Source organism: Salmo trutta, chromosome 34 (assembly GCF_901001165.1).
Source record: "Salmo trutta chromosome 34, fSalTru1.1, whole genome shotgun sequence".
NCBI lineage: Eukaryota > Metazoa > Chordata > Actinopteri > Salmoniformes > Salmonidae > Salmo > Salmo trutta.
In genome coordinates this window covers 32,673,293-32,692,429 of record NC_042990.1, presented here as the reverse complement: position 1 = coordinate 32,692,429, position 19,137 = coordinate 32,673,293, and the positions used below count along the sequence as shown (strand labels likewise).

Below are 19,137 nucleotides of genomic sequence, written 5' to 3'. Positions count from 1 at the left end.
TAGAGAAATTAACATGTAATTATCTGGCAACAGCTCTGTTGGACATTCCTGCAATCAGCATGCCAATTCCATGCTCCCTCAAAACTTGAAACATCTGTGGCATTGTGTTATATGACTAAACTGCACATTTTGAAGTGGCCTTTTATTGTCCGCAGCACCAGGTGCACATGTGTAAAGATTATGCTGTTTAATCAGTTTCCATAAGCCACACCTGTCAGGTGGATGGATTATCTTGGCAAAGAAGAAATGCTCACTAACAGGGATGTAAACAGATTTGTGCTCAAAATTTGAGAGAAATAAGCTTTTTGTGTGTATGGATCCTTTCTGGGGCTTTTATTACAGCTCATGAAACATGGGACCAACACTTTACATGTTGCATTTATATTGTTGTTCAGGGTAGTTACCGAAGCAGTATGTCCTGCCTACTTTGATCTCTACATGAGGCACTACAGAGGGTAGTTTGAACGGCCTAGTACATCACTGGGGCCAAGCTTCCTGCCATCCAGGACGTCTATACCAGGCGGTGTCAGAGGAAGGCCCTAAAAATTGTCAAAGACTCCAGCCACCCTAGTCATAGACTGTTCTCTCTGCTACCGCACGGCCAGTGGTACCGGAGCGCCAAGTCTAGGTCCAAGGGGCTTCTAAACAACTTCTACCCCCAAGCCATAAGACTCCTGAACATCTAATCAAATGGCTACCCAGACTATTTGCATTGCCCCCCATCTTTTACACCGCTGCTACTCTCTGTTGTTATCATCTATGCATAGTCACTTTAATAACTCTACCTACATGTACATTTACCTCAACTAACCGTTGCCCCCGCACATTGACTCTGTACCGGTACCACCCTGTATATAGTCTCGCTATTGTTATTTTACTGCTGCTCTTTAATTACTTGTTACTTTTATTTCTTATCTGTATTTTTTTTAAACTGCATTGTTAGTTATGGGCTCGTAAGTAAGCATTTCACTGTAAGGTTGTATTCAGCGCATGTGACTAATACAATTTGATTTGACAAAATAAAACCACTAGACCTATAGGCTATGCCTACACTACGTTGTATGCCTCTTGAGAAGATCTGAGCTTAAAAATACATTGTAGGCTATTCCGTTAAAACACTAGAGCATAAGGGCATGTTCTAATCAAAATTCAAATCTTAATTGGCCCATTTCAAACGATCCTTTTGTGAGGCGCAGCCGGGAAGTAGTTCTGTCTGTATGATGGCGAGTGGTGGGGCAGATAAACCAGATCCTCCATCATCATTTAAATCTCCAGTGTGGGAACATTTTGGCTTCCCAGAAGAAGCACATTGAACATAGTAGGAAATCAACTAAATGTATTGCATTTAGTAGGAAATCAACTATATGTATTGAATTTAGTAGACCATTCATTAATTTGCCAAAGATGATAAGACATGAACAAAATGCATAAGTGATTCGTATTTTCCTTCAACTTTCTGAAGGGTTTTCACTATACCAAAACAATAATATGTCCCGAACCGTGGGTTTGGTGAACCGTTACACCCCTACTATTGAATATATCCAAACCAATTAAACAAGATCAGAATCTCTCAGATAAGGAGCATACAAACAAAGCACAATTTTTACATCCTGACAAAAATGTTAGGTTATTGCCCAGTTTATTTTAGTTCCAGACCACAATGAACATTTCCTTCCTACCTCAACAGTTACACCCGGCACCTGGCCCCACCTCTTGCACTACTTGGATATAAGCCTGTGTCATTGTGTGTTTTTTTTGTTTATTATCCAAAGGAGAAATTAAAGATGTTAAAAATTGGAATTTACAATTGGCCCAGCGTCGTCCGGGTTTGGCCGGGGTAGGCCATCATTGTAAGTAATAATTTGTTCTTAATTGACTTAACCTAGTTAAATAAAGGTTAAAAACAAAATACATTTAAAAAATGTTTTATTGATAACCTATATTGGGTAGACCATGGAAAATCACATGGAGGGTTTTACGTTGTCAATAATATGGTGGATATTCTTTCTATAGGCGCTCTACTGCTGAAACATTTGTTGAAAGGAACCTAAATACCTGCTGAAGGTGAAGAGATTAGCTGTGTTGTAAGACCTTAAAGTCTGTGGTATGTTCATATATCACTCAGTGTCTCTAACCTCAGGCCTCACACATGTGCAGGAAACCAGATAGAGAGTGCTGCAGTCCCACACTTGACCAGCATCAAACCAATACCTGCCAACTTATGCTCTATGCAATAGTGAGTCTCTCCTCTCCCTCAAGGCAATACAAGGATATCAAGTTCCAAAACAACTTCCAAAACTTCCTGAATTCCATGATCTTAGATAATGACGAGTTTTATAAAGGCAAATGAAGCTCAGTGTACTTTCAGAGACTATGTGCGCCATCTTTGACATCACTATAGACAAAAGGCTCAATAGAAATGTACTGACCATTTATCCTCCAATAAAAAGTCAGGAAGGTGTCAACAGAGCAAGATCTGATGGTTTCAAATGGACAGATCCAAGTATGTTGTGTGTGAACTATAGATACTTATTATTTCGGACTACTTCATGTAGATAGCATCTACATACCTCTGTTAAAAGCTAAAACTTCACATGAGTTTCACATTGACACTATTTTTGGCAAAAACAAGGCACCATATTTAATCAGAACTGGTTACTGGGGTAAAAAAAAAAAACTTTTTCCAGAGCAGTGAGAAGAAATGCACTCATTGATCATTTTCAGACTTTTTTGATCTACACAGAGAAATGTGCACGTGACTACTTCACACACAAACACGTTACGTGTTACACATCCAAAGAGCAGACCTGTATCCTATTTGTGGGTACCATTAATCTGTGACACACTGTCTAACAAACTCTCTCCATCCTACAGTTTAATCTACAACAGGCCTGTTGGACTGATAAGAAGACAGTCTAGGAGGAAAGGGCAGATCCACAGACTGTTATTAAAACCACCAGTAGAGAGGTAGAAAATACTCTTTATTTTGGACTGGAGAACTATAGGGCTTTGCTAAATGGAACATGGAAGGATGGAAAGAGACTTCAAGACAGTGGTGATGTATACAATAACATGTTGTGATTCTATTTCCTCCGGATTAAAGGTTTTGCTCTCCAAATGCAACACTGACCACACACACGGAGTCAGAGCCCCCTGTGTCTCTTCTTTGTTAGCTGCAACTTCAATACATTTGTGCTGGCATCAGCTAACCATTTAACCACAGTGCTATTGGCAAAAAAGCTTGCAGCAGCTAGCCATTTAACTACAGTGCTATTTGGAAAAATAGCTTGCAGCAGTTAGCCATTTAACCACAGTGCTACTGGCAAAAAAGCTTGCAGCAGCTAGCCATTTAACTACAGTGCTATTGGCAAAAAAAGCTTGCAGCAGCTAGCCATTTAACTACAGTGCTATTGGCAAAAAAAGCTTGCAGCAGCTAGCCATTTAACTACAGTGCTATTGGCAAAAAAAGCTTGCAGCAGCTAGCCATTTAACCACAGTGATATTTGGAAAAAAATAACTTGGCTCAATAGGTTCTTATATGAGTCTGCAGCTCGACCACACATAGAAGGTGGTGACTGGTAGCTTCTGTTGGGCACACTAGCCAGCACAGGAGCCTTATGTAGAATATGAGAGAGAGAGATAATACTGATTACAAAGGATGACAGGGTTCAACAGAACATATACTGAAAAAATATTGAAATGCAACATGTAAAAACGCCATGTACTTTTAGTTAGTATGTTCTCTTAGTTCTTGTCTGTGAACTCGAACATTCTCATAGATCTTGTGCTCTGTTTCACAATTTACCCACAATGCATCACATATTTGATGCTTTGGAACACGGTCAATGTGTGTGAGCCCAACCAGTGGCTTGTATCGTGACTGTGTGTGTGTGTGTGTGTGTGTGTGTGTGGCCAGAGGAAGTGCTCTTGCCTCACTGTTACAGTGCATCAGTTGAGGGTGTGAACTGTGAAACGCTGTCCGTGATTAGTAACAGTATATCAGTGTAGATGACATGCTCCCTCTGGCTTATCTCCAACACACAGAGCCAAAGACCATGTTCAACAAGGATCCCCTGCTACTGGCCCTCCAAGTCTGACAACTCCACAGGCCTCAGGATCCCCCTGCTACTGGCCCTCCAAGCCTGACGACTCCACAGGCCTCAGGATCCCCCTGCTACTGGCCCTCCAAGCCTGACGACTCCACAGGCCTCAGGATCCCCCTGCTACTGGCCCTCCAAGCCTGACGACTCCACAGGCCTCAGGATCCCCCTGCTACTGGCCCTCCAAGCCTGACGACTCCACAGGCCTCAGGATCCCCCTGCTACTGGCCCTCCAAGCCTGACGACTCCACAGGACTCAGGATCCCCCTGCTACTGGCCCTCCAAGCCTGACGACTCCACAGGACTCAGGAGCAGATAGGTGACTTATTCAGGCTATATCACGCATTTATTGCAGTATATGTATGGTAGAAGTGTACTAAGCCTACATATCTATGCTTAAAATATATGCTGTAGTAGTAACAACACACATTTTAAAAGGTCATTTACAGTCATGTAAAGTATCTGTACTTTACTTGAGTACTTATATTTTTGACAACTTTTACTTCACTACATTGCTAAAGACAATTGTACATACATACATTTTCCCTGATACCCAAAAGTACTCGGCACATTTTGAATGCTTAGCAGGACAGGAAATATTCAAATTAACACGTATGTCAAGAGAACATCCCTGGTCATCCCTACTGCCTCCAATCTGGCGGACTCACTTAACAAATGCTTAGTTTGTAAATGATGTCTGAGTGATGGAGCTTGCCCTTGGCTATCCGTACATTTAAAAATCAAGAAAATGGTCCTATCTGGTTTGCTTAATAAGGAATATAAGGAATTATTTTTGATTCTTACACTACCATTCAAAAGTTTGGGGTCACTTAGAAATGTCCTTGTTTTTGAAAGAAAAGCACATATTTTGTCCATTAAAATAACATCAAATTGATCAGAAATACAGTGTAGACATTGTTAATGTTGTAAATGACTATCGTACCTGGAAATAGCAGATTTTTTATGGATATCTACATAGGCGTACAGAGGCCCATTATCAGCAACCATCACTCCTGTGTTCTAATGACATGTTGTGTTAGATAATCCAAGTTTATCATTTTAAAAGGCTAATTGATCATTAGAAAACCCTTTTGCAATTATGTCAGAACATCTGAAAACTGTTGTTCTGACTAAAGAAGCAATAAAACGGGCCTTCTTAACACGGAACCCAAACCGGCTGCGCGCGTGCGCCATCGTGCATACATTTATTTTGTCCCCCCAAACCAAACACGATGACGACACGCAGGTTAAAATATCAAAACAAACTCTGAACCAATTACATTAATTTGGGGACAACATTTATGTCAATTTAGCTAGCTTGCACTTGCTAGCTAATTTGTCCTATTTAGCTAGCTTGCTGTTGCTAGCTAATTTGTCCTGGGATATAAACATTAAGTTATTTTACCTGAAATGCACAAGGTCCTCTACTTCGACAATTAATCCACATATAAAACGGTCAACCAAATCGTTTCTAGTCATCTCTCCTCCTTCCAGGCTTTTTCTTCTCTGGACTTTATAATGTGATTGGCAACTTTCATAAATTAGGTGCATTACCGCCACCAACCTCGTTCGTCGTTCAGTCACCCACGTGGGTATAACTAATGAGGAGATGGCACATGAGTACCTGCTTCCATAAACCAATGAGGAGATGGGAGAGGCAGGACTTGCACCGTGATCTGCGTCACAAATAGAACTGACTTCTATTTTAGCCCTTGGCAACGCAGACGCTCGTTGGCGTGCGCGAGCAGTGTGGGTGCAATAATTTTATAATATAGGCTTCTAAATTTATTTTGCAACGCTTGCGCAGGCTCAAAATGGCCAGAAACAAATAACTTTCTTCTGAAACTCTTCTTAACAATGTCTACACTGTATTTCTGATCAATTTGATGTTATTTTAATGGACAAAAAAATGTTGCTTTTCTTTCAAAAACAAGGACATTTCTAAGTGGCCCCAAACTTTTGAACGGTAGTGTATTTTTAAAACCAAATACTTTCAGACTTTTACTCAAGTAGTATTTTACTGGGTGACTTTCACTTTTACTTGAGTAATTTTCTGTTAAGTTATCTTTACTTTTACTCAAATATGACAATTGGGTACTTTTTCCACTGGTAATTTAGCCAGAAGTGATTTCTGACAATTACTGCTGGTCACATATGGCCAAATATACTTTTTTACTCTGAATATAAATAGCATTGATGCACAGCATGAGAATAACTTGCTATCATATCATCCAAGTTAACAAAGATACATTATATATACAAAAGTATGTAGACACCCCTTCGGCTATTTCAGCCCAACCTGTTGCTGACAGGTGTATAAAATTGAGCACACAGCCATTCAATCTCCAAACACTACTAAAGAGCTCAGTGACTTTCATTGTGGCACCGTCATAGAATGGCAAATTTTGGGGCAGACGAATGCGTAGCGTGTAAAAATTGTCTGTCCTCGGTTGCAACACTCACCACAAGTTCCAAACTGCCTCTGGAAGCAACGTCAGCACAATAAATGCTGGTCGGGAGCTTCCTGAAATGGGTTTCCAAAACTGAGCAGCCGCACACAAGCCTAAGATCACCATGCGCAATGCCAAGCGTCGGCTAGAGTAGTGTAAAGCTCGCCGCCATTGGACTCTGGAGCAGTGGAAACAAATCTGGGTTTGGCAGATGTCAGGAGAACGCTACCTGCCCAAATCCATAGTGCCAACTGTAAATTTGGTGGAGGAGGAATAAGGGTCTGGGGCTGTTTTTCATGATTCGGGCTAGGCCCCTTAATTCCAGTGAAGGGAAATCTTAACGCTGCACCATACAATGACATTCTAGACAATTCTGTGCTTCCAACTTTGTGGAAACAGTTTGGGGAAGACCCATTCCTGTTTCAGCATGACAATGCCCCCGTGCACAAAGCGAGGTCCATACAGAAATGGTTTGTTGAGATCGGTGTGGAAGAACTTGACTAGCCTGCACAAAGCCCTGACCTCAACCCCATCGAACACCTTTAGGATGAATTGGAACGCCGACTGCGAGCCAGGCCTAATCGCCCAACATCAGTACCCGACCTCAGTAATGCTCTTGTGACTGAATGGAAGCAAGTCCCTGCAGCAATGTTCCAACATCTAGTGAAAAGCCTTCCCAGAAGAGTGGAGGCTGTTATAGCATCTTAATGCCCATGATTTTCAAATAACATGTTTGACTAGCTGGTGTCCACATACATTTGGTAATGTAGTATATTATCTTATTGTTTCCACCGTGTCTCTGTTTCTTATGCTCTCTTCTCAACAGAGGGGCTATTGGTTACTATAGTTTTACTAATAGGGCCTATTATTTAATAGGGCGTATATTTATTTTGGGGTGTTCAGAAGGGGGGGGGGGGGGGGGGGGCAGAAAGACCTGACTACTAGAATTCTGAGCATTTTGGGTGTTATCAGTAAGAAAAGAAAAACCTTCCCAATGGGGCAACCTCAGAGCAGGCTCAACTTGTGTGACTGCTCAAGCAATAGAGCAGCCCTTAATGTCCTCCCTGCTACTCCAGTTTACTACGGAACCCTGTCCATCCCTGCTACTCCAGTTTACTACGGAACCCTGTCCATCCCTGCTACTCCAGTTTACTACGGAACCCTGTCCATCCCTGCTACTCCAGTTTACTACGGAACCCTGTCCATCCCTGCTACTCCAGTTTACTACGGAACCCTGTCCATCCCTGCTACTCCAGTTTACTACGGAACCCTGTCCATCCCTGCTACTCCAGTTTACTACGGAACCCTGTCCATCCCTGCTACTCCAGTTTACTACGGAACCCTGTCCATCCCTGCTACTCCAGTTTACTACGGAACCCACTCCATAAGGTGAAGCTAAGATAGATAAGATAGATAGAAACCTGGAAAATATGAATTTAATCAGATTTCACCAACACATTGGGTTATGGGTGAAGTTAAAAACATGTTAGCTACACAATATATGAAAATAAGGGAGAGCCGCACACTCTAGGAGCTCAGATGCAAAAAAATGACTTTGCCATTGTAATTGTTTGTAAGCTTGTGTAGTCTAAAATTAATCTATGATCGTATGCTATCCATTTGTTTTTTTTTGTATGCTGTTCTTTGTATGCCATTTTTATATTTGAGAATTAACCAATTATATTAGGCCACACTTGGCCATGATTACAGACACCCGTGTGTCTTTTGACACTATATAAATGTGTCATCTCGCAGTGTTTGATCATACCCTGATGAAGACAGCTTGGCTGTCGAAACGTTGGATATTACATTTTTGCATCTGAGCTCCTAGAGTGTGCGGCTCTCCCTTATTTTCAAGTTTTCTACTCCGCTAGCCAGCACCTCGCCTTAATAGGTGTGCGTTTCTTTTTCTTCTAGCTACACAATATAGCCACACAGGTGGACCTTCAAGTTAGTCAACACATGTTGTAACATAAGTTAGAAAGAGGAAAGAAAGGGTACGATGGAAAGTTGTGCTTGACAGAGAGCCTGTCCTCAACTTCCCCATTTACTGTGAGTGTCCTGGTCGAGATAGCACTGTGGCCGTTAGTAGGAAGTTACAACACGTGCACACACACACACACACACACACACACACTGGCTTCCCTGGCCAGAAATAGGAGGGAGTATGCGTGTTGATATGACTTGATGAATAGCTACTGTATGCCATCTGTCTGTGTGTCCTCAGAGCTTGACCCCATTGGAGTGCCACTATGGGGAATGTGATGAGGGGTGTGGAAAATAGGAACAAAACAAATACAAACTGCCATGACAGCGCAATAAAGGGTAAGATTTAAAGTAATTATTTGCTATATCATACTGTAGTTTGTAAATATAATGTGATGAGGCTTTAACAGATATGATGATTACACTACAGTACTTGGAATTCAATCAACATACCCTTATCAAAGTGTATAAATGTTTGATATCGTTCACTTGGAAGTCAATTAGAAGTAAAAGACATTTCATGTCAGGAAATGCATCACTAAGTGTCGCCTGTGCTAATGTTGATGTCCATCTAATTGTGTAACATTGGTGGTTGCTGAGCAGGAGAAGACGACACACTTGTTGTTCTCCATGACTATCCTTTTCCAGACATCAGTGAGCCGATCTTCAAGATGGGAGAGAAGCTGAGGGTCTTGTCTCAGTAAGTACAGTCAATGCTTTGTCTGTCTGTGAAAGCAATTACTGTATAAACCCGTGGTCTGCACATTTTTTACCAGGTAGGCCAGTTGAGAACAAGTTCTCATTTACAACTGCAACCTGGCCAAGATAAAGCAAAGCAGTGCGACAAAAACAACAACAGAGTTACACATGGGATAAACAAACGTACAGTCAATAACACAATAGAAAAATCTGTATATAGTGTGTGCAAATTAAGTAAGGAGGTAAGGCAATAAATAGGCCAATAGTTGCGAAGTAATTACAATTTAGCAATTTACACTGGAGTGATATATGTGCAGATGAGGATGTGCCAGTAGAAATACTGGTGTGCAACAGAGCAGAAAAACAAAAACAAATATCGGGATGAGGTAGGTAGTTGGTTGGATGGGCTATTTACAGATGGGCTGTGTACAGCTGCAGCGATCGGTGAGCTGCTCTGACAGCTGATGCTTTAAGTTAGTGAGGGAGATATAAATCTCCAACTTCAGTGATTTTTGCAATTCGTTCCAGTCATTGGCAGCAGAGAACTGGAAGGAAAGGCGGCCAAAGGAGGAATTGGCTTTGGGGATGACCAGTGAAATATACCTGCTGGAGCGCCTGCTACGGGTGGGTGTTGCTATGGTGACCAGTGAGCTGAGATAAGGCAGCGCTATACCTAGCAAAGACTTATAGATGACCTGGAGCCAATGGGTTTGGCGACGAATATGTAGCGAGGACCAGCCAACGAGCACATACAGGTCGCAGTGGTGGGTAGTATATGGGGCTTTGGTGACAAAACGAATGGCACTGTGATAGACTGCATCCAATTTGCTGAGTAAAGTGTTGGGGGCTATTTTGTAAATGACATCGCAGAAGTCAAGGATCGGTAGGATAGTCAGTTTTACGAGGGTTTGGCAGCATGCGTGAAGGAGGCTTTGTTGTGAAATAGGAAGCCGATTCTACATTTAACTTTGGATTGGAGATGCTTAATGTGAGTATGGAAAGAGAGTTTACAGTCTAGCCAGACACTTAGAATATGTGGACAACTATAAATACCTAAGTCAGAACCGTCCAGAATAGTGATGCTAGTCGGGCGGGCGGGTGCGGGCAGCGATCGGTTGAAGAGCATGAATTTCGTTTGACTAGCATTTAAGAGCAGTTGGAGGCCACGGAAGGAGTGTTGTATTGAATTGAAGCTCGTTTGGAGGTTTGTTAACAGTGTCCAAAGAAGGGCCAGAAGTATACAGAATGGTGTCATCTGCATAGAGGTGGATCAGAGAATCACCCGCTGCAAGAGTGACATCACTGATATATACAGAGAAAAGAGTCGGCCCGAGAATTGAACCCTGTGGCACCCCCATAGAGATTGCCAGAGGTCCGGACAACAGGGGGGGCTTGGTGGGCCAGTTGCTGCGGGGGGTACAGAGCTGTTGGCCGGGGTTGGGTTGGGTTAGCCAGGTGGAAAGCATGACCAGCCGTAGAGAAATGCTTATTGAAATTCTCGATTATCGTGGATGTATCAGTGGTGACAGTGTTTCCTAGTCTCAGAGCAGTGGGCAGCTGGGAGGAGGTGCTCTTACTCTCCATGGACTTTACAGTGTCCCAAAACTTTTTGGAATTAGTGCTGCAGGATGCAAATATCTGTTTGAAAAACTAGCCTTTGCTTTCCTAATTGACTTTATGTATTGGTTCCTGACTTCCATGAAAAGTTGCATATCGCAGGATATTATTCGATGCTAGTGCAGTATGCCACAGGGTGTTTTTGTGCTGGTCAAGGGCAGTCAAGTCTGGAGTGGACCAAGGGCTATATCTGTTCTTAGTTCTACATTTTTTGAAAGGGGCATGCTTATTTAAGATGGTGAGGAAAGTACTTTTAAAGATATATGTACTAAACACTTCCTAGAGCAGAAATTGATAGATGCACAGTTACAGAGCACAGGAGGTTGGTGGAACCTTAATTTGGGAGAACGGTCTAGTGGTAACAACTGAAGTAGAAAAGGTGGAATGGTATCACATACATGGTTTCCAAGTATTCGATGCCATTCCATTTGCTCCGTTCCGGACATTATTATGAGCCGTTCTCCCCTTAGCGGCCTCCTGTGTACATTTACATTTATACATTTACGTCATTTAGCAGACGCTCTTATCCAGAGCGACTTACAGTAGTGAATGCATACATTTCATACATATTTTTTCTTTTTTTTTTCCTCTGTGCTGGCCCCCCGTGGGAATCGAACCCACAACCCTGGTGTTGCAAACACCATGCTCTACCAACTGAGCTACAGGGAAGGCTATAGTGTTATAGACATAGATATCGAGATGACACAGGACGACACACAAAAACTCCCGCAAGCCACAGTGCAAACCAAAGTACAATACAAAGCTATGCAACATTACAATACAAAGCTGTGCAAGCAATAACATGCACAATAGAGAATGAACACATTGGGGGAAATGAGATGTATAGCACTATTGTCTTGCAGCTTTAATACAATATGGGGAACTACAATTTCAGATTATTTTCAGTCACAGTTCCCCTTTTAATTTGTGTGCGTTCTTTAGGGAAGGTAACTGGTGGAGAGTCCGGTCTGGCCAATCAGGAAGGGAGAACTACATCCCTAATAACTATGTTGCCAAAGTCTACCATGGGTAAGCATGGTTGTCTTCCACTGCTTAACATTCAGTCTACAAAGATTCATATAGAGACTAAAATGTTTCGTAAGTGTCAATAAAATTAAAGAATAAATTAGTTGCAACCAGAAAGACTATCGCATCATAATATAATATGCCTACTGTATATCATATAGTATGTAAATGTATGTTCTAAGATGGTTGTTTGAGGGAGTGGCGAGGCAGAAGGCTGAGGAACTACTTCGCCTCCCTGGAAACAGAGTGGGATCCTTCATGATCAGAGAGAGCACACAGCAGAGAGGTGAGCCCATGACTTTTTAAAGCCCTACCAAGTTATACAGGAGGTCGGTAGGATGGTAGTAGATGGGTATCTATGAGGATCTATTTAGGCCTACAGATGTAGGATCTTCATTGGATCACCCTGTTGCAGGAGAATTTTCAAACTTGTAGTATGTTTGAGATTTAAAAAGGCTTCTGAAGTTTGTCATTTCCACTTTGACATTTTAGACTTGATTTTCACTTACGAACAACGCACAATCAACCCCTACGCAATAATTCAAATTTCCTGTTGCTGCAGTATTATTTCCTGCTGTAGGAAACTAGCTCAAAATAAGATATTCCATCTGTATATTGTACGTGCAGGTGTCTACTCCATGTCTGTAAAGCACAGATCCATCAAGCACTATAAAATCTATCGCTTGGAGAACAACGGCTGGTACTATATCTCTCCTCGTCTGACATTCCAGTGCCTGGAAGAGATGGTCAACCACTACTGTGGTGAGTCTAAAACAGAGACAGACACACTGAAAATAACCTCAAGCATTTTTAAATAGATTTCTTCTTATCAGATGCTTGCTACGTTCCGTTGTGCTTTGGCCTAGAGTACACACTAAGAACAAGACAGGAAGTGATGGTTTTGTTGCTGATGACCATGTGGACATATTTTTACTGAATCTAGGTCTTTCATATTGACTGTAACATGAATGTTTTAGAAGGCAGATGTTTGTGTTTGTGTGTGTGTGTGTGTGTGTGTGTGTGTGTGTGTGTGTGTGCGTGCGCGTTCGCGTGTATTTATGTTCATGGCACGAGCATTTGTGAGCACATATGCTTGTTTATATGGGGATGTCTATATGTCTGTGTCTAACACGGGGATGTCTGGGTCTAACACGGGGGACTGTCTATATGTCTGTGTCTAACATGGGGGACTGTCTATATGTCTGTGTCTAACACGGGGGACTGTCTATATGTCTGTGTCTAACACGGGGGACTGTCTATATGTCTAACACGGGTGACTGTCTATATGTCTAACACGGGGGACTGTCTATATGTCTAACACGGGGGACTGTCTATATGTCTGTGTCTAACATGGGGAGGTCTATATGTCTGTGTCTAACATGGGGGAGGTCTATATGTCTGTGTCTAACATGAGGGATTGTCTATATGTCTGTGTCTAACACGGGGGACTGTCTATATGTCTGTGTCTAACACATCTCTGATCTCCTAGACTCTGCAGATGGGCTGTGCTGTGTTCTCACTGGCCCGTGTCTGTGTGGGACCGCCAACCTCCTCGACACCACCACTCAGCCACCCCCTGTAGTGATGCGCCACAATAACTTTGACTGGAAGAAAGTAGACAGGTACGGACTCACAGTTCAGTAGTTTAGAGTCTATCATCATTGTTGCTCTCAGATCTCTCCAATTATCCAATGAAATTGTAGTCCTGCTTTTGACTTGGCCAATGGAAAACTTGGCTTGCGGGAACACTTGACAGATGTGACTCTGCATCCTGAATCCTGATGATGATTGGCTCAAACACGTTTTAATCACCTCTCGCTCTCTCTCGCACTCTCTCTTTCGCTCTCTCTCTCTCTCTCTCAATCAAAAGGAAAGATCTGATCAGTGCAGGGGCTCCCCAGGGGCAGCAGAACAGGGACACCATGGTGAGCTATGGAGTCAGGAACAGCATCGCCTCTTACCTCTCTCTTGCCGGGGCTCCGGGCCCTAGACAGCAGCAGAAGAACCACAAGAAGAAGAATAAATCCGTCTACGTCACCTCCCACAGTCTCAGCCATATGGACCTGGAGGAGGACTATGATACGTAGTGGCCTGCATAGGCCAGTGGTTCTCAAACCTCTCTTTGGGGACCCCCAGACGTCCATGTATTTTATCTATTCCAGAGCTAGCACACTTGATTCAACTTGTCAACATGTACTTGACTAGGTGAATCACATCAGCTAGTAAGGGCTATAACAAAATTGTGAAACGTCTGGGGGTCCCTGAGGAGAGGTTTGAGAAGAACTGGCCTAGGCTACCAGATTCGGCATGGGTTCGAATCCAACCCACTGCCTTTCTGACTTGCTATCTTTCTTGTCGCCTCTTCACTCTCCTATCTCAATAACAGAAATGAAGCCCACAGAAAATACATTTAAAAAAAGACTATGAGACTTAGAGGAGCAACGGCTCAAGGACCCAGACTTCGACACAGAAATTATCACTTTGAACCATGGAACTGGATAAACTAACATTTTTTCTTCTGATCTCGACACCCAGAACCAAATCTTGCTTGCACGCTGGCCAGAGTCCCTATTTAAATGTTAACCTCTGTTACGAGATACACACACTGCTCCTTATCTGAACCTTTGGGATTGAACTGATAAGGAATTGGAAGCTCAGTGGGAAAAATCAACAGTGAAGTTGAGGTCCGTCCAGAGTCCAGAGCACTGACCGAGTGTCCTGCAAAAGTACAACACATGTTAGCATCATGACAGTCGTACATCATGACAGTCGATAAAATATTTGAATGCTGTGTTGTGGGTGTTTGTGTGAATGTGTAATATTCTGGGGAAAGAAAAATGGAAGGAAAGGAGAATACTTAGACAGCTGCACAACTGAATGCATTCAACTGAAAATGTGTCTTCCACATTTAACCCAACTCTGAATCAGAAAGGTGCGGGGGGCTGCCTTAAATCGACGCCATCGGCTCCCGGGGAGCAATTGTTGTTATTGTAGATGTGTGTGTCTGTCGACGTGTGTAAATGTCAATGGTTACCAGCTTCAGAAGCTTTAGCCTAACCCCTTTTAAAGTGATTTCTGTCGAGTTCATGTTGTTCATATAAATAAAAGTAAGGTATTGTATAATCTCGGCAAACCAGAACCAAATCTTGTGTGTGATCTGGCCAGCTCTTCTGTCACGACTCACGAGAGACTAGTGAGTACATACTGTTTCAAATAATTTCTGGAAGGGCTATGGAGAGTTACGTCCAAAGAAGCTAGAACTGCACGCAGATGATAAAACATCAAAGATGACTGCCCAGAACAAGTTGTCCTCTTGAAAGTAACCCAGGGCTTCAAGCCTGCACCAAATTGAATAGGAATCAACATAGCATTCCCGAATCCAAGCAAACATTCGAGAAAACAGCACAGTTTAAAGGTTCTGATTTACCTCAGTCTGAGTCTGTGTATTGTCTAGTGTGTTGTTGTTGTGGTTGATTGTCTCGCCAAGGCCTTATGGCGGCCATATGTGATGCTGATTAGTTCATTGTTACTGTGAAAGCTGCTGTCTTATCTTAGGATGTGAACTAATCAACTCTGTCTGATGCAATGATAATGCAACAGATCAATTCCAATTGTCTCAATTGTGTTGTGGGGAAGTAAAGCAACAATGTCCCATAACTAAGATGTACAACCACAATGGACTTATCATACCTCTGTCTTCACAACTTCCTCATTATCACTTAAAGGGATACTTCTGGATTTTGGCAATGAGGCCTTTTATCTATGTCCCCAGAGTCAGATGAACTGGTTGATAACATTTTTATATCTCTGTGTGCAGTTTGAAGGAAGTGGCTGACTAGCACTTGCGCAATTGCTACCTAGCATTAGCATAATGCCTGGAAGTCTATGGTATCTGCTAGCATCTTAGCAGATACACATAGACTTCCAGTCATTGCACATAACGCTAGTTAGCATTGACTCGCAAAACGACCTATAAAGTCCTTCATACTGGACATAGTGGCATAAAAATGGTTTCCACCAGTTCATCTGACTCTGGGGAAGTAGATAAAATGCCTCATTACCAAAATCCTGAAGTATCCCTTTAAGGCCTCAAACTGACCAATATCCAAGCATGGAAACATGGCTTAACCCTTGTATAAAGTACTTTCCGAATAGCTCTGAGAATGCAAGTCTGAAGCAGGGAACCATGTACAGTAGTCGTGTAGTATTCTAAGGAGAAACCCTATCCATGCTGATAAGATTTCTAGAAGTGACTAAAGTTTATACAGTGAACTTTGCCAGCATAACCCAACATTGGATATTTTAAACATTATGAGGAAGTTTACGAGGAACCTTATGACTGTCCATTCTTCCACTTTCCTCAAGACAATCACCAGTGAAATCCAGAAAAGAACAAGATGAGTATTACTTATGAACTTGGCAGGCTACAAATGTTGTATCTGGAACCCATTGAAGCTACAAAGTCAGCAACATGGCCATACAGTTCATTAGATTTCATGAGATTTCTCAGTCACCTGTAGGAACTCCTCACAGTGAGAGCTGACTCGTTACAAACTCAGCACTTTCTCATTATTGAATTCACGACGGGATCTAATATTTGTTTTGTCTGCTTTAAATGCCACCATTAAATATCTGCAAGGCCAACTAAAACAGCTGATTGTGTGTGTGTGAATATTTGTGAGAGAGAGAGAGTCCGTGTCTGTGTGTACAGTGGCTTGCGAAAGTATTCACCAACCTTTTTTCCTATTTTGTTGCCTTATAACCTGGAATTAAAATGTATTTTTGGGGGGGTTGTATTTTATTTACACAACATGCCTACCACATTGAAGATGCAATATATTTTTTCTTGTGAAACAAACAAGAAATAACGCAAAAAAACTCAAACCTTGAGCATGCATAACTATTCACCCCTCCAAAGTCAATACTTTGTAGAGCCACCTTTTGCAGAAATTACAGCTGCACGTCTTTTGGGATGTCTCTATAAGCTTGGCACATCTAGACACTGGGATTTTTGCCCATTCTTCAAGGCAAAACTGCTCCAGCTGACCTGTTTGGAGAGCTCCTTGGTCTTCATGGTGCCGCTTGCTTGGTGGTGGCCCTTGCTTAGTGGTGTTGCAGACACTGGGGCCTTTCAGAACAGGTGTGTGTGTGTGTATACTGAGATCATGTGACACTTAGATTGCACACAGGTGGACTTTATTTAACTAATTATATGACTTCTGAAGGTAATTGGTTGCACCAGATCTTATTTAGGGGCTTCATAGTATGGGGGTGAATACATATGCACGCACCACTTTTCCATTTTAAGTTTTAATTTATTTAAAAAAAACAAGTACATTTTTGAATTTGACGTCACCAATTTTGATTATTTTGTGTATGTCCATTACATTAAATCCAAATAATATCATTTTCAATTACAGGTTGTAATGCAACAAAATAGGAAAAATGCCAAGTGGTATGAATGCTTTTGCAAGGCACTATGCATGTGTGAAACAGTTGGTGGCTGTACTTTGCGTTATGAGCGGGGCAGACCAGAACAGCTGCTTGAAGCCACATCATACAGTCTTCTATACAATCATCTATACAGTCAGGGAAAGCCATTAAACGGATATTACCCTAGCTGCCTCATCATTTTAGCAGAGCAGATGGATGCTGATGCTGTGGTGTCAACACAACAGCCTCTGCTAGTCTGGTTTCATTACTGTTTGTAGCATTAGTTAACGTCATTGCTAAAGCATCACCTGTCTGGTGATGTAGATTTCTGCTTGTCAGCTTGTCAGTTTTGTTCATTCAGTGTATTTCCCTCCAATGTGACAAGCCCTTTCCCTTTTCCATGGATTTCACATTTTCACAAGCAAACATCTAACAAGAAATGACAGCATTTCCCAGAAATCACAGAAATGTTTAAGTGTTTAACAAATGCAGATTTGTTAAAGGAATACCTCAATGCTCTGCCAACGATCACACAGACGTGAGGATGTGTCGACCAAAACAATAGAACATGACAGGCGAAGAGAGCAGAAGACAGGATCAATTCAACATGAACAAACTGAAGAACTGGACACCCTCACAGGATAGTACATGTTGTCTTCTATCCCAGCAGAACCTCAAGACCGACTCTGTTTCAGATGGGAGTAGAAATCCTGGGAATATAACAAACTACACACTCTCCTCTTCTCTCCTTTTCTCTCCTCTTCTCTCCTCTTCTCTCCTCTTCTCTCCTCTTCTCTCCTCTTCTCTCCTCTTCTCTCCTCTTCTCTCCTCTTCTCTCCTCTTCTCTCACCTTCTCTCACCTTCTCTCACCTTCTTTTCTCTCCTTTCTCCCCTCTTTCCTTCTCTTCTCTCCTCCTACAGTTCTGATTTCACCGTTCTATAACAAACTATATGCTCTCGTCTTCTCTTCTCTCCTCCTACAGTTCTGATTTCACCGTTCTATACCAAACTATATGCTCTCGTCTCCTCTTCTCTACTCCTACAGTTCTGATTCCACCGTTCCTCTTATTTTCTCCTTTCTCTTCTCTCCTCTCCTCTCCTGTTCTCTTCTCTCCTTTCTCTCCTCTTATTTTCTCTCCAATTCTCTTCTCTTATTTTCTCTCCAATTCTCTTCTCTCCTTTCTCTCCTCTTCTCTTCTCTTTTCTCTCGTCTACCTTTCTAATCTCTTCTCCTACAGTTCTGATTCCACCGTTCTATTCCTGTGGTCTCTTTGATGTCACACTGTATCTAAAGCACCAAGGAAAACAATGAATGAGAATGAAAACAAAGGAACGCTGATGGATTCAGAGTCGTACTTCATCTTTTACACCCCCCCCAGGCCTTTCTAATCTAACCTCATCCTCAGCTCTGAAGGCCCAGACCCAAACAGACCCAGCTATCCAAATGTCTGACAGCATCAGACTCTCTGGAGGCTCAACATCTGACAGGATCATGCTCTCTGGAGGCTCAACTTCTCGACACTCAACGTTTTGCACTACTGCCATATGGACCCTGGAATAGTGTGCCGTTTGCGTTGCAGTCCTGTTGCTTTACTTTTCCTTTTCAAATTAGCAGTGACGATTTTAGCATGTACATCTTGGTGGGGCAAAAAAACATTTAAAAAATTGGGGGATGCATTCCAGCAATGCCACTGAACAACACAACGCTAAACAATACATTACTTGCACTATAACAGTGACAAACAGTGCCCAAAAACAATTAGGGCCTACATAAAGCTGTCCCAACAGCAGTGTCCCAACAGCAGTCCCAACACCTTACCACTACG

The 19,137-nt window shown here is 42.3% G+C and overlaps 1 protein-coding gene across 2 annotated transcripts; it reads left to right on the top strand.

The window, feature by feature from the left end:
* The first annotated feature begins 3,399 nt into the window (after positions 1–3,399).
* Positions 3,400–16,530, top strand: LOC115174044 (src-like-adapter). 2 transcript variants are annotated; one of them, XM_029732662.1, is made up of 8 exons: positions 3,400–4,419; positions 8,778–8,875; positions 9,140–9,236; positions 11,795–11,881; positions 12,061–12,164; positions 12,506–12,640; positions 13,368–13,500; positions 13,749–16,530. In XM_029732662.1, exons 2-8 carry the CDS (start codon positions 8,803–8,805, stop codon positions 13,963–13,965), a joined length of 846 nt encoding a protein of 281 aa, XP_029588522.1. In that variant the 5' UTR covers positions 3,400–4,419; positions 8,778–8,802; the 3' UTR covers positions 13,966–16,530. The 2 variants fall into 2 exon arrangements, with proteins under 2 accessions (XP_029588522.1, XP_029588521.1); XM_029732661.1 differs by lacking the exon at positions 3,400–4,419 and adding an exon at positions 7,811–7,939.
* The last annotated feature ends 2,607 nt before the right edge of the window (positions 16,531–19,137 follow it).